General features: G+C 44.3%; 1 protein-coding gene across 1 annotated transcript in view; it reads right to left on the reverse strand.

Moving 5' to 3' along the window:
• SFMBT2 (Scm like with four mbt domains 2) overlaps positions 1–14,807 on the reverse strand; it is a 122,590-nt gene that overhangs the window by 42,510 nt on the left and 65,273 nt on the right. Inside the window, 3 exon segments of the mRNA XM_032688517.1 lie at positions 3,944–4,030; positions 4,033–4,090; positions 4,710–4,811. Coding sequence (XP_032544408.1) covers positions 3,944–4,030; positions 4,033–4,090; positions 4,710–4,811 — 247 coding nt within the window.

Here is a 14,807-nt window from a genome sequence, read left to right on the forward strand (position 1 = left end):
GAGAACGCACATTAAAGAGGTTTCAGTGAGGTGTAAAAACTTGACTGTGCTGTCACTGCACAACCACCGCTTGGCTTAGCCCTGCACCACTGAAATCACTGGAAGATCTTTCCCTTTAGACTTCAGAAGGAATGAAAAAAGGGAGGGCTCTTAGAGAGTTTGCCGTAATTCACTACAGCAGCAGAATGAGGATGATTCCAAGAGGAGCACACCCAGGAACTTCAAACAAGCCCTGACCTATACATGGCCTTTTTATGGAACATCACAGTGACGCTGCACCTCAATTACTGTGTCCAATTCTGGGCTCCTCACTTCAAGAAAGACATTTTTGTGCTGGATTGTACCCAGAAAAGGGCAACTGAGCTGGGAAAGGGTCTAGCAAGTAAGTCCTATGAGGAGCAGCTGAGGGAGCTGGGGTTATTTAGCCCAGAGAAAAAGAGGCTCACTCTACAACTACTACCTGAAGGAGGTTGTAGCCAGGTGGGGATTGGGCTCTTCTCCCAGGCAACAAACAACAGGACAAAAGGAAACAGCCTCAAGCTGTGATAGGGGAAGTTCAGGTTGGACATTAGGAAGGATTTCTTCACTGAAGGAGTTGTCAGGCATTGGAATGGACTGCCCAGGGAAGTGGTAGAGTCACCATCCCTGAAAGCGTTCAAGAAACAACTGGACGTGGTACTTGGTGCTGTGGTCTGGCTGACCAAGTGGTGATCAGTCAAAGGTTGGACTCCATGACCTTGGAAGCCTTTTCCAACCTTAGTGATTCTGTGGTTCCATGATCATGCCACAAGCTGCCTCCCTTGGTACATGGGGAGGCACCACATACCCAGTGCCTCCATTAGCACATAGCATTCACACACTGTTATCCCGGAAGGCTCAGCCCAAGTAACAACACTGAAAGCTGTGTTTGCACGATTCATCTGCTGCTCCTACAAACATTTAAAACCTCGCTGTGTTTGCTATCTCAGCTCTCACCATGGAAGAGCCCAGCAGTCTAACAAGAAGCAAATATAACAATACAAATGTACTGGAAGCTTCGGAAGTGGCATTTCCTTAGTAAGGCTTACAACTAGGAGCACTATCAAAATGTTTTTCCCCCCTCTTAATAGCTCATAAAACAATGGTTGTTACTCTAAAGGGAAGTGGTCTATAAATCCAGCTCTAATAAATATAAACAGTGCTTGTTCAATGTTTATACAGCAGCAGTAAATGGGTATTCATTTTTGGCACTGTACAGGAAAATACTGCTCTCTATTTGTAGTAGCAAATGTTTGCACCTCCTGTTCATGACTCATTTACTTTATGTTTGGCTTCAATAAACCCCTGATAGGCAAAAAGGCATGAGAATGGTTATCAGATAAATAAAGGACTCTGAACTCAAATACCCCAACATGGCACATTGTTCTGGTGAAATTAATTCAGTTAATTTTTAGAACAGAAAACCTCCTCGTCAATCACAAATTAAGAAAAAATCCCAAGCCCAGAATACAGCAAAGAAATTCTTTTCACACAAAGAAAAAGGTACTTCTTCCATTGCCATCTTTGCTTCATGGGAACTTCTTGCTTTCACAAGGAGAGCCATTTGGGCAACACTAAACAGAACCACAGATTTATAAAGGTGGGAAAAGACCTCTCAGATCGAGTCCAACCTTTGATCCATCACCATCTTCTCAACTAGACCACAACAAGTTATTTCTTTAACACTTGCAGGGATGGTGACTCCACCACTGCCCTGGACAGCCTGTTCCAGTGCTTGAGCACCTTTCTGGTGAAGTAATACTGTCACCCTATTCTCTGTTAGGGGTGATGTTGGCTGGGAATGTGTGAGCACTGGGGTAGCAGGAGGCTGGTCCAATCTGGTGCAAGAAGGGGCAATTCTGGACACTCCAGGGCAGGCAGAGTTGTGATCTGGGTGGAAATGCTGGAATTTCCTCCTAGTGCAGACCAGCTCATTAGCAGCCAGCTCACACCAGAGCCTTCCCCACTTTGCAGCATTGCAGCCCCCTCATATCAGTCCTGGCCATTTTTTTCACCCAAAGCTGGTATTATTCTGCTCAGAGAAGTCTGGTACCCTCAGTAGAGGTCTGGATGCTTTTCACTTTCCCTCTGGTTTCTTTTTTTCTGGTTTGTGGGGTTTTGTTGTGTTTAGTTTGGGAGTTTTTATTCTTAAATGAATCATTCTAGTGTCTGATTACATTTCACCAACTCGGAGAGCCTGTCTACCAATCAAAAAGGTTTTTGACACCAAAGGTGCTAAAATGCAGTTTGGGCATGCAGCCCTCATACACAGTGTAAAAAATACAGCAACATCTAGAACACATCTACCTGCCACTGGCTTTATGCCTTTAAATAGCTTCCCTCAGGGATTTCTGATCTCACAGAGAAAGCAAATTTTATTTCATCAGAGGAATAAGGGGAGACTTGCTACATTTTCTCAGGCATCAGGCAGACCCCAGTCACCAGGCATCACAAAGGATCACAGAATCACAGAATGGTTGGGCTGCAAGACGCCTTGAGATCCCCTAATTCCAATCCCTGCCAAGGGCAGGGACACCTTCCACTACACCAGGTTGCTGGTCTGATCCACCAGACCAGGTAAAAACTTTCCCCTTGGACTTTACTGGCTAAGTTGAAAAAATATTCATAAAACGGATGCTTCAGACACATCTAAAAATGTTGGCATCTAAAAAAGCGTTTGCACGTACTTGACCCATAAAACACCATCTCAGACAGGCTTTGTACCAGCACAGATTGGAAATTATTAGGCCACGACCCTGTAAAGAGAAATGTCTGGCCCATGGTCTGCTTCAGTTAATTATCCAGCCTGGGGGAAGCGGCATGTGAATTTGGGTGGAAAAAACCGAAAATACTTCATCTGCTTTCATTTTTAGCAACTTTTCTGGCCAGTATCAGTGAGCATTTACACAGGTATTATCATTTCACCTGGATTTAAGCAGGAGGGAGCTAAAGCCCCAGACAGCACATTTACTGAATACATTTATTTCAGTATAAGCAGCAGAGTAATAATGGATGCACTGTATGCAGCTGCATGCACAGGGCTCCAGGACTTTGGTGGGAATTTCAAATTGCATCTGCTGAAAAAGCAGAGGACTCTGAATCCAGTACAGAATAACCCTTCACTTCCCTGGGTTTGGCAGCACCATACTTTTTCCAAAACGAAGACAAATCTTTGTACACAAAACTCAGTGGGATTTTTTTTTTTTTTTTGAGGGATTTCTTTTTCTCCCGAGCAATGCCAGTTTTTGGCAATGGACCAACGAGTCAGCCAGCTTCAAAAACCTAAAATTCCAGAGAACCAGCACATTTTTCAAGTAAAGAAATATTGCTGGACACCGCAGGGGGTTGTCTGAAACGGAGAGTAATTAACTGCACCACTAGAAAGTTGGGGAATAGCACCGTTGGAGGCTGCTTCTCCTGGCTCTGACCTGAACACTGCTCACAATGAGCCCTTGCCTGGGATTTTCTGAGACAGCCAAGGAAATGCCTACACACTCCTGGGCTGTTGAGTTCAGTTTGGACATTCAGATTTAGGAGCTCTGTTTGGCCTCAGTGTTGTATCCAGGTGGGTGCTATAGGGAGATGCCTGGTTTGCCCGTTGTATGATGGGACTTTTAATGCTCCTTTTGTTCTCTACATACACAAAGAATTGCTAGGATTCATTTAACAGGAATTCACAAGGATAAATTCAGCCTGATTCAGACTTCAGAGCACATGGGCATTAATCCACCATCAAGACACATTTGCTAAGAAGTTCATGGGCTGGTGTGAGCTCTGGCTCACAGCCCCAGTCACTCCAGAGAGCTACTCTGGCTTGAGATACTTCAGGTGATGCTCTGCAGCAACCACCACTACACTTTTAAAGTCATAATAACATGCAAATTTGCTTCAGAGGAAACCTGAAATCACTGAGAGGAATACGAACCCTTGGGAGGTGTGAGATTGACTCCATTTTTAAGGCACCACTGTATTGGCAAGATCCCTAAGGAATCTGCATGGCAAAGCATTGAGATTTGCTGGGTTCAGGTCTCAAGTCATCAATGGTCACTGTTAAATAATGATTGTTAAAAACCTAAGGGATGAAAAAGAAGAGATCAAAGGTCAGACATTAGGTAATGTGGAAAGCTGTGGGATCAAACTGCTGAAAATAACCTGCTCTCACCTAACTCTTTCCATCAAAGTATTTCCACCAAAGACATCAAAGCCTGAGTTTTAGAGATGGGTAAACTGAGAAAAGGGAAAGCACTGGGGTTCAGGGTCACTCAGTGTGCTCACAGCTGAGCAGGGACTGAAGGTGATTCTGGAGACTTCACTGCCCTCCTCCCTCCTGCCTTTGACAGTGTGGATTAAACATCCAGCTACTGCCTCCATTCAGCTGTTTTATTTCCAAAGGTTTGCCAGGTGGGCAGGGAAAATACATATGGATGTAGGGGAGACAGAGACAAAAGAGTTTTGCATGGAAGTGGTGGATGAACGTGCTCATCCCCATTGGTTCTAAGTGCATACAGTCAGCTGGGATGCTTGTGGGAAAGACTCAATTCATTAATTACGAACATCCATGGATTTTAAAAATATTTCTTCATGTGTTCTCTAGCCCATTAAGCACCAGTCTCAAATTTTATTAAATGTGGTGGAAACCAGTAAGAGGTTCCTCACCAGGCTGTTTTCATCCCTCCTTTCCGAGTGCTCACCTTGGTCACTGACGCAGGACAGATATGAAAGGGCTCCCTCAAATTCACTGCCTCCAACTTCATCCCCACAGTGAAGAAGTGGTTTCTCAAATCAGCATGGTCCTGCAGGAAGACATGGGAAGAGGAACACATGGTGACATCCAACAAGGAGCCAATACATTTGAAAATCTATTTGAAAGGTGTCCACGTGGATTTTGTCACTTAGCTGAGTGCTTCTGATCCTATATTCTTTTCGTGCCAACCAAACCACAGAAAGAGAGGGGACAACTTCACTCCTAGAGGACACATCTACAGGACCAAGCTCATCATATCTAAAGTACAGTGTATGTTCACCTCATCAGCAGCATCTAGGCAGAACTCAGTCAACAAGGAGATTGTGCTCACCAAAATGAGGACCTGCCTGAGAAATGGCTGCTTGAAAATCATCCCCTGGCAGAGCCTCTTCACCTCTGACCAGAGAGTAACTAGGGGTCCAAGAGCATCAGGTCTCATTCTGACATTCCTCAGGGTAATGCACAACATGGATGGAAACAGCTCAGGATGGCCCTGATTTGCCCTGATGGATGTCCAGCACCTGCAGGGCGCCAAAATAAGCACCTGCACTAGTGCCCAAGGTGGCAAGTTGGAAAGGTATTTTTTCCAGCCAGGAGACTGAAGGTGGACTAAGGCCTGGACACTGAACTCAGACCCAGAATGTGGGCAACAAGGGGACATGTTGATGGGAAAACAGGCAGCTGTGCTCAAGTACATGCCCAACAAAACACTTTCACCTGGGATCAAACCCCAGAGGGTTCCCTAAAGCAGCCTTGGGGATGGCAGCAGGATCCTGAAACTCATAAGCAACTCAGATTCAACTTGCCACCAGTTTAGTGTTTAACATCTAATTACTCCATCCCTTGTGACCCCCATCTAATAGTCATACAAGCTGGCATCCTGATTCCAGAGCAGTGATTGCATTTTGTGTTCATTCAATAAAAATGTCCTACAGTAGTTCCAAACCATCAGTGCATTAGCCAATACAAGCATAAAAAGAGATGATGTTATATTTAACACACATTCACAGGCTGCTCCAAAATACATGCAGAAATACATTGCTATCTAATAAGTGGTTAGCAATGACAAACCCATCTACATTCATTGCTACATGCTGTATTCTTGTTCTAAAATGATTTTCTATGATCCAAAGTTGTATGTCATCGTGCTTTCTTTTCCCAAGAACTGTCTCTGCTTGTTAGACTTAACAACTTCTATTTTGGGATCTTACATTCCCGGTGCTGCCAGAGATAAGGATTTTTACAAGCTCCAACCATGGCTAAATGAATTGTTGTTTTCATCTTACAACCCTGCGATGTTACGGAGCCTTTTCTGTGAGAAACAAAAAGCAGTTTAAAAAAAAAAATAATCATAACGGGTTTAGTCTCAGAGCAGAAGTATACACTGATGGGGAAACTGAGGAAGATTTAACAATAATGGCCTGGGCTCAAAGAACTAATGGCTGAAGAAGGAGCAGAAATCCAGGAGTCTGAGAGCCCTCCAGTATAGTAGGCACTCTTTACAGGGGTATGCCAGTGATAGGATGAGAGGGAATGGCTTTAAGTTGAAGGAAGGTAGATTTAGATTAGATATCAGGAAGAAATCTTCTCCATGAGGCCTGGTGAGGCACTGGAACAAGTTGCCAAGAGAAGGTTGTGGATGCCTCATCCCTGGAAGTGTTCAAGGTTAGGCTGGATGGGGCTCTGGGCAACCTGGTCTAGTGGAAGGTGTCCCTGCCCATGACTCAGGGTCGGAACTGGATGATCTTTAAGGTCCTTTCCAACCCAAACCATTCTGTGATTCTATGATTCTATAACCATCAGTGATACTTGCATTTGCTGGTCACCATTTCCATATCACTAGGGCATCAGAAATACCAGATGGAATAGGAATCAGAGATCCATTTCTAGCAGCTTTGCACAGATAATGTTTCATTGAAATAAAGTCTAAAGCAGGGAAGAGAACGTGGCTCCTTGTACACGGAGGTTTCACAGTACCAGGGACAGAAACATTATCAAAAACTGCCAACTTTAATACTGAAAAGGCATCAGCAGGAGAAGACAGTGGCTGCAAAAATCCAACCTCACCAGCACTGAACTTCAAATCTCTAAAGGCAAAAAGCATCTGGACTGGAGGGCTGCCTCCTCCTGCACCAGGATCCACACCCGGCTTCTCTTAATCGTCAGGGTGAGTTTGTAAAGAAAAGGCAATTTTGCAAAATGTGCATCTGGAAACAAGCTTACACTGCAGCATCTTCCCATCAAACCTTCCAGGATTCAATTCACGCTCCGATCCAGCTCGATACATAATAAGCCAAGATCCACCAAAGTACTTAATCATGTTTAGCTTTAAACATGCAAGTAGTTTCATCAACTTTTTAAGTGATTTGTTGATTGAGACCAAAATACATCGACACCAAATCACACTGCTTCTCATTTTTATCTGAATCGTTTTCTTTGGTCTCTTTCCATCTATTTGCTTTGGCTTTTTTCAAAGGGGAAAAATAACCAGATAGGAAAAAAAAAAAAAAAAGCTAATAATATTTAAAGCTATTTTACTTCAAAAGCACATCCCCTTTTCTCCATGTGCTATGTACCTTGGGATCAAATCCTCCTTCTCATTCAGCACAGCAAGTAAATATTTTCCCCATTAAATTAGCAGCAAGAGTGAACTCACAAGAGAAGTTCACAGGATCTCCAGTACATCTCCCTTGTGAGGGTCAAAATCCTCTTTGAAGCAGGAGCATGCATTTATTTGGAGAAATGCTGTGGAAGTAAAAAGCCTGTCTGCGTTAAATGTCATTTTTGAGATGGAAAAGCTTTCGTGGACAAAAAGCCTTTGTACTGTACCTCTCTGGAAAATGGTCAGGGTCTGGATATTTGATCTGCCTTGTATATTTGCTAAAGAGAAGCATCAAAATTTACCGAAGTAGCTTTAGATTTTTGCAGCCACAAAAGAAAAAAAAAAAAAAAGATCCTGATGCTGTTCTCTGGTTCCAGCGCTGGAGCTGCCTCAGCCAGCAGGGAATTACTTAGGATTTGGCATATGCTCCTCTTCAAAACTCCAATTAATTTACATAATTTCTAAGAATAGGTTTCACAGAAGTGATGGCAAAGCTTTTAATTAGTATTAGACTCAAAGTGATACACTGGATAATGAACTGCTCTCTCTTCCCTTTATTCACTTTGACAGGAATGACGCCTGTTTAATAAAAGCAGCTACAAGAAGAGGACTGGAGGGGTGAGACTTTCCCCTGGTCCCTGCCAGGCTCTGCAGCTGAACAAAAGAAATGCCTGAAATGATTGTGGGCGGCAGAATTCGACCCTTTGCTGCCATTTCATGGCATCCAACGCCACCACGAGGATGTCACCAGCCATGATATTCTAGCAACTTCTCCAAGTGAGCTTCAATTTTCTTTGAAATGGAGATGAATAGGAAGAATACTTTGGACCAGTTGGAGCATTTTATAGCCTTGTGGATGGTGAATCTTTACTCCTATTGGAAGTCAGTGCTTCGCAGCAGCAGCCTCACTGACCACACAAGAAGTTTAGGCTGGATATGGGGAAAAATTTCTTCACTGAATGGGATGTCAAGTGTTGGAACAGGCTGCCCAGAGAAGTGGTAGAGTCACCACCACTGGAGGAATTTAAAAAACATGCAGATGTGGCACGTGGGGACGTGGTTTAGTGCTGGGGTTTGGCAGTGCTGGGTTAGTGGTTGGACTCAATGATCTTAAGAGGTGTTTTCCAACCTAAATGTTTCAATGATTCTGTGACTCTATGATTTATACCAGCAGACTGCCTGTCCTGGGGTTCACAAGCCCTGAGCAGGTGATGGCAATATCCTCTGAACTGCTGGAGAGCAGCCAAGTAAACTGGATCAACAATCAACAAGGATGCAGGAGAGTTCCTTACAGCAAAGACAAAAATCGTGCCAGAAAAAGTACAACAAATCAACGTGGTGCATGTTCCAGAAGTGTCAGGTGAATTGGGAGCCTAAAGGTCATTCTGAAAGAGATCCACAGATTTAGAACAGCATTCCAGCTCTTAAGGATGCAGATAAGGTTTAGGGAAGTACCTGTGTGGGTGACATGCTGAAGTCCTAATAATAAAGTCACTAAGCATTGGCTTTAGGTCTTGAACTCAAAAAGTAGTATTTCAAAATCATCATAGTCATTTGTCTGTCCTGCTACTTAAGTATCTTGCTAGATGTGGCTTCTTGAGTATTTCTGCTCAACAAAGGTAATTTAAGTGTAAATAAACTCAATTTTGTCCATGTCACAAGAGTGGAGCACAGATAATTTTACAATGCACTGGGTAGAGCTGATAGAGCAGGGGGGCTGGCTAAGCTGCTTTTGTCTGTGACACTCAGGGAAGCTGCACTATGAGCTTGCTGCTCGAGCTGTGTCCCCAAATACAAGGAAGGGCATCAACTTCAGATTGTGAAATCCTCATTTTTAACCCATTCTGCTCAAGATCACTGGAATCATCTCATTTTAAACCCAGCAGCTTATACAGTGTATAGATAAGAGCAAAAGGCTCTCCTTTGAGCCTGATTTTGAAATTTGAGGCTGATTTTCAAATGATCTAAAAGTCAGGGCTCTTTTGGTCCAGGACAGTCAGATCCACACAAATTATAAAAGTACAACTTCATGCAAAATTCAGAACTAAGTCTGAATGCTGAAAAGTTGCAAGGCTGAGAGGCTGATTAGAAACACTGAGCCCTTAATAAATTATAGACCTGAGCCTCCTTTAATCCCCACCAACTGTAAGAGTGTGAAATGCTCTTGCCTTCAGCCCCATCTCTCCTGGTTTGCCATGTTAAAAGACAGAAGAAGCGGGGCCCATCTGGTATGACTGGGAACATATTAGTTGATTCAGTTTTTGTTTTCAAAGAAATCACTTCCCCTCAGTGTTTTCTCTAATTCTCCAAGAAACTGGCTGTTTCTAATAGCCTAATTTTAATCACAAAGCTCATGTGTGGTAACCAGTCACAAACACAATAATAGCAGTGGTTAAACTGCCTCTACAGGAATCTGGCATTTGGTTTTTAATTGAGAAAAAAAAAAAAAAAGAAAAAAAGAAAGAAACCCTACCAAATGCAATCCTTTGCATTATTTGCAGATGAATCAGTCTCCTTTGAGATTCATCAACTTCCTTGGCTAAACAAGGAGCAATTTGCCCTGAAGGTACAATCTCTGCAGGGAGACAGAAATCCCCTGGTATGACACAGCCCGCTCAAACTGTCCCTTGTTTTGACAAGAGCCATCAGAGGGAGACCAAAGTGTAGAGATGTGGGGTGGGATGAAGAGAAAAGGGTGGTGGGAGGGAGGCTTCAAAGACACCGTGACCCTGAAGTAATGAGCACGAGAGCCAGCTACAAACTGCACCTACTGAAGAGCCCCTCAAAAACTGCAGATGCTTCTGCCGAGGATCAAATTCAGCCCTACGGATTTTAAGCTCCGCTTGTTGAATAAAAAATAGTTACCATAGAAACAGCAACATTGCAGAGTAGCCAGCTGAAATCCAAATACACCTTCTCCGTATGGCTCGGCCCGATGCAGATGGCATTAGGGCAAAGATCCCCTCCCACGCAGCGCCTGCTCCGCTTCAGCACGGGCAGCAGAGGTAAGAGAGACAGATATGCATCCACTTGGGGGTTTTTTTGGTGTGTTTGGTTTGGGTTTTACGACATCCACAAGCATTTGCCATCGAAACCTGGCTGTGTCACGCGCACAGGTCCCGTCTCACAGGTGGGAAAGTCAAACCGAAAGGGAAACACAGGTGGGGAAACACCTATTTGAGTGCTCAAAGTGAAACCAGTAGTGTCTCTTCTCACACACAGCAAGGCATCACCTCGACTGTGAAGAGGGACTGAGTCTGCCCTCAGTAACATCATGGCAGGAATCATTAAGAAATCAACAGGAATTTGTTAGAGAAGGATCAGGAACCAATTCAATGCACACTATGGGCTGCAACCACTCTGAAAAACACCTACAGAGCAAAGCTGGCTTTTGCTTTCTTTGAGGAAATTCATTCACCTGTAAATCATAGAATAATAGACTCATAGAATGGTTTAAGTTGGAAGGGTCCTTAGGACCATCTCATTTCAACTCTCCTGCCATGGGTAGAGAAATCCCCCACTGGACCAGGCTGTTCAAAGCCCCATCCAACCCGGCCTTGAACCCATCCAGGGAAGGGGAATCTAAAGCTTCTCTGGGCAACCTGTTCCAGTGCCTCACCACCCTCACAGTAAAGAATTTCTTCCTAACATCTAATCTAAACACATCCTCTTTCAGTTTTAAGCTGCTCCCCCTTGTCCTATCACTACATGCCCTTGAAAAATACCCTAAATGGATGACTTTTAGCTATCACCCATCCCCTAAACAGAAGCAGATGCTGGTTGTAGGTGCACATTAGCCCTTCTCATGGGAAACACTGTCCAAGGACACGGAAGGTAAGAACTTGTCATGCACAGATTCCCCACACAGAGCCTGGGTGCAGTAAGTAAACTACACCAGGCTCTTTTGTTGACCTCTCCCCATCCTGAGGGATCCTGGCGTGTAATGGAGAAAGAAAACCCCACATGCCAGAGGGATGAGGAAGGCTGAGGGACCTGTTCCTCACTCAGCCCATCTGCTTGGCTTGAACTGTGTCTGGCAGTTCTCTTCCAAGCCTGACTTTCGTATGGTGCTGCCAAACAGACCCTGGGGGCATCTCAGGCAGGGCTTGGCTTCGCTCACCTCCTTGGATTGCTCTCCCCACCCGCATCCTTGCAAAGCCCATGGTCAGGAGGGAGCTGCTCAGAGGTAAAAACTGTTCCCTGGCCCACAGAGGTACCACCAGACTCATTCTCTCATCTTTGGTATCAGAGACATCCTTAGTCCAAGAGCTGTGAAGGCAGCTATGTTTGTAAGGACCTCTGTGGTATTCTCCCAGTGACGGTGATTGGGTCTTACAAAGAGAAACAGCTTTAAGGAGCTGAGACAGGAGTGGGTCAAAAGGCAGCGGAACAACAGAGGGATTGGGATGCCGCGCACGTCTCCCAGCCCGGCGAATCGCAGCCATGGAAAAGGGCTGGCAAATCCACGGATGGGGAAGAACAGATGGAGTATAAATAATCTGGCAGCCTGCAAACAACATGGCGACTCACAGGCTATTAAAGCACAGCGTGTGGAGCGAGGGCCAGCCAAGCCACCGGTGCATGAAGGAGCCCGGGATTGCTTATGTTGGGATTTGGCTTCCAAGTGAAACCAAAAGCACGTTCGTTTGAAGCTGCTGCATCGCCACGTGCCCGTCTATTAGGGGGCAGGTAGAGACAGAAAAACCCTCTTGGACTTCAAGCCTGCTCATACAGCCAGGTCAGGATTTGTCTCTGAGCAGAAAGTATCCCTTGGGTTTCTCCAACTGAGGTTTAAACTCTTCCAGAATGACAAGTACTGGAAGAAAAAGCCGTAAAACATGCAAAATGTTTATTTAAAATCTGAGAGATGTTGTCCTCCTTTTTTTTGGGGGGGGGGGAATCAGTCTTCAAGAAATAGTCAATCTTATTCTTATTACTAAAATGCACAATTCATCCAATGGAAAAAAATATGTTTTAGAGGGAGGGAAGGGATCTTTTTTAATATTTGTCTTCATACTTTTGAGTGTAGAACTAGAACCACCACTCCACCACAAATTTCGGGGGGGCAGCTTTTGCCTGGGTGATGGGTGGTCCCTCCATCAGTCTCCTAGGGAGAGATTTGTCCCAACTGATTCCTTCCATATCATTAGTCTTGCCATTAATTAGTACTGATAACAGGAAACATCCAAAAGCTCCTGATAGAAATAGGACCACAGGGGCTGGGCATGGTGTAGAGGTATTTTTGGTAGAGAGAGAAAAATTTCAGGCTGGAAAAAAAAAAATACAAAAACTTCACGAAAGGAAGAGCAGAGGGTGGAGACAAGAGGAATGAGACAAAAGGCTGAACATCAGGAATTGCCACCTGTCTTAGATAACATCCTTCCCTCCTAAGCATCAGTTATTTAACAGAGTTCAGGTTAGAGATGTGGGGAGTGACATCTCCATCCAGGCCAGACACTTAAAACAACTGGGGACAATTTGGAATAGGATGTCCATATGCAACACCTATGGAAAGATGATGAGCACCCCAAACCCTGGATAGGGTTTAGTTGCCCAAACAGAGGTGTCTGAGATGAGCTGAAAGACACATGAGGATCCATGACATCTGCACAGGACCCACGGATACAGCACAGGAGATCAGAGAAAGCATAATGGGATGTCTGAGAAGATCCCCAGCACACTGTGGGCCTCTCTCTAGGAAACTAAATCCCATGATCTCTGTCCAGCATTCATCTTACACAAACTACACGGCTATAACTCTAAAATATGGCTTATTAGTAATATCAGGGCTAGAAGGTGAGTTGGGAGCATGGCTCCCTTTCAGAGAGCATCAGCAATGTCAGCATTGAAGCAAATCACTGAAATTGTCACATTTAACTTGAAATCAGGCCCTGGTTTGACCACACTTCATATCCAAAGCCCTGACCATTTTCTCAGGTGACCTCTGAAGCCTAAGCCATCATTTATGACTGGTACTTAACCAACCATGGGGCATCCCTACAGCACCCTTAAATGAAAGCAGATACAGCAAAGGACACATCTCCTTGGGCTGTGTCCTTTTGGAAGGATTTGTGCTCCTAAACCATTCAGACACCCTTGAAAATCCTGCCTGCATTTATTTTTCTTTTAAGGATCAACATGTTTTCTGAAAAGAGCAACAAAGTAAGGTGTGCTGCAAAAAGCTTTTGTGAAGAGAAAAATTATTCCAGGATGTGCAGTTTGCAAACACTATGTTTAGTAGCTGCATAATAGCAGCATTTTCTGGCAGTTGAACATCACGTTCCTTCTCAAGGATCCTAAAGCATTTTACAAACACTTTCAAATGGCCAAGTGTAAAATAGCACCAGGAAAAAAAAGGAAAAAAAAAAGAAAATCCTGTATGTAGCTTTCTCCCTGATTTTTACAACCGGCTCGTGTGGTCTAGTGGCTGGTGTCCTCTCCTTGGATGCCAAGGGGCATCAGGGTTGTGCTTTTGTAAGGGATTTTTGGATCTGCTGCTGAAGACCACCACATGCCAAGTTCAGCCTTGCCACACTTCTGAGCATTGGTAATTCAGGCTCAAATTTGTGGTTTATGAGTACTCAAGGCAGAACCCAACACCAGAACCAAGGAGCATCATCACTGACAGCAGCAATGGGCTGACAGACCCTGAAGAGGAGCCACTTCTCACCAACAAACCAAATCTGCTTTCCCGTAGCACCTCCTGGGGCCAGTTGATGTCACTGCCCACAGTCATGCACAGCTCTAAGGACAACAGAAGTTAAAGCTGTACCCAGCCAAATCTGTCCGCTCACCCTCAGGGACTGCTCATGTAGACCAAGAACACAACTATGCTCTCCTCAGTGATGGAATCTGCAGGGAAATGTGGGAAAGGCAGCAGGTAATCCCTTGGTGTGCAGTTACCATGGCTGCCAAAGTAAACATTCCCATCTTTCCAGAAGGTCTTTAAGAGTTGCCAGCTGTCAAACTCTGTGTTTTATATCTCATCTAACACATGACAGCTACAGTAGCACAGAGCCCAAGGCACCATGAAGAAACATTACTTCTGTGCTGGCTTTGCAAAAGTAAAACTAAAAAATTAAAAAGAAATTATTAAGACACCTTTGAATTCAACACTCTCTGCCAGGATCTGGGATTCTCCTTGAAGGTCCCACACATAACTATTGGGTTATTTTGCAAGATCAGTCAAGTTTACTTTCATATAGTCTCCCAAAGCCCTTCCTTAACTCATGCTCACGGGCACAGACAAGATCTCATATTTTCCTCTTTAATTAAAATGCACAAGATGGGGTTGATTCATCCTACATGGGCAGAATAAAGTGATGCCCACACACAAACCACTTATTCAGCCTCCTGCCTTCCCAGCACCAGAACCAGGGGCTCAGACTGCACCAAAGACTAAATTCAGCCCATCTTGTACTCAGCTTTCACATTATAAATAAA

This window comes from Chiroxiphia lanceolata, chromosome 5, assembly GCF_009829145.1.
Source record: "Chiroxiphia lanceolata isolate bChiLan1 chromosome 5, bChiLan1.pri, whole genome shotgun sequence".
Taxonomy (NCBI): Eukaryota; Metazoa; Chordata; class Aves; order Passeriformes; family Pipridae; genus Chiroxiphia; species Chiroxiphia lanceolata.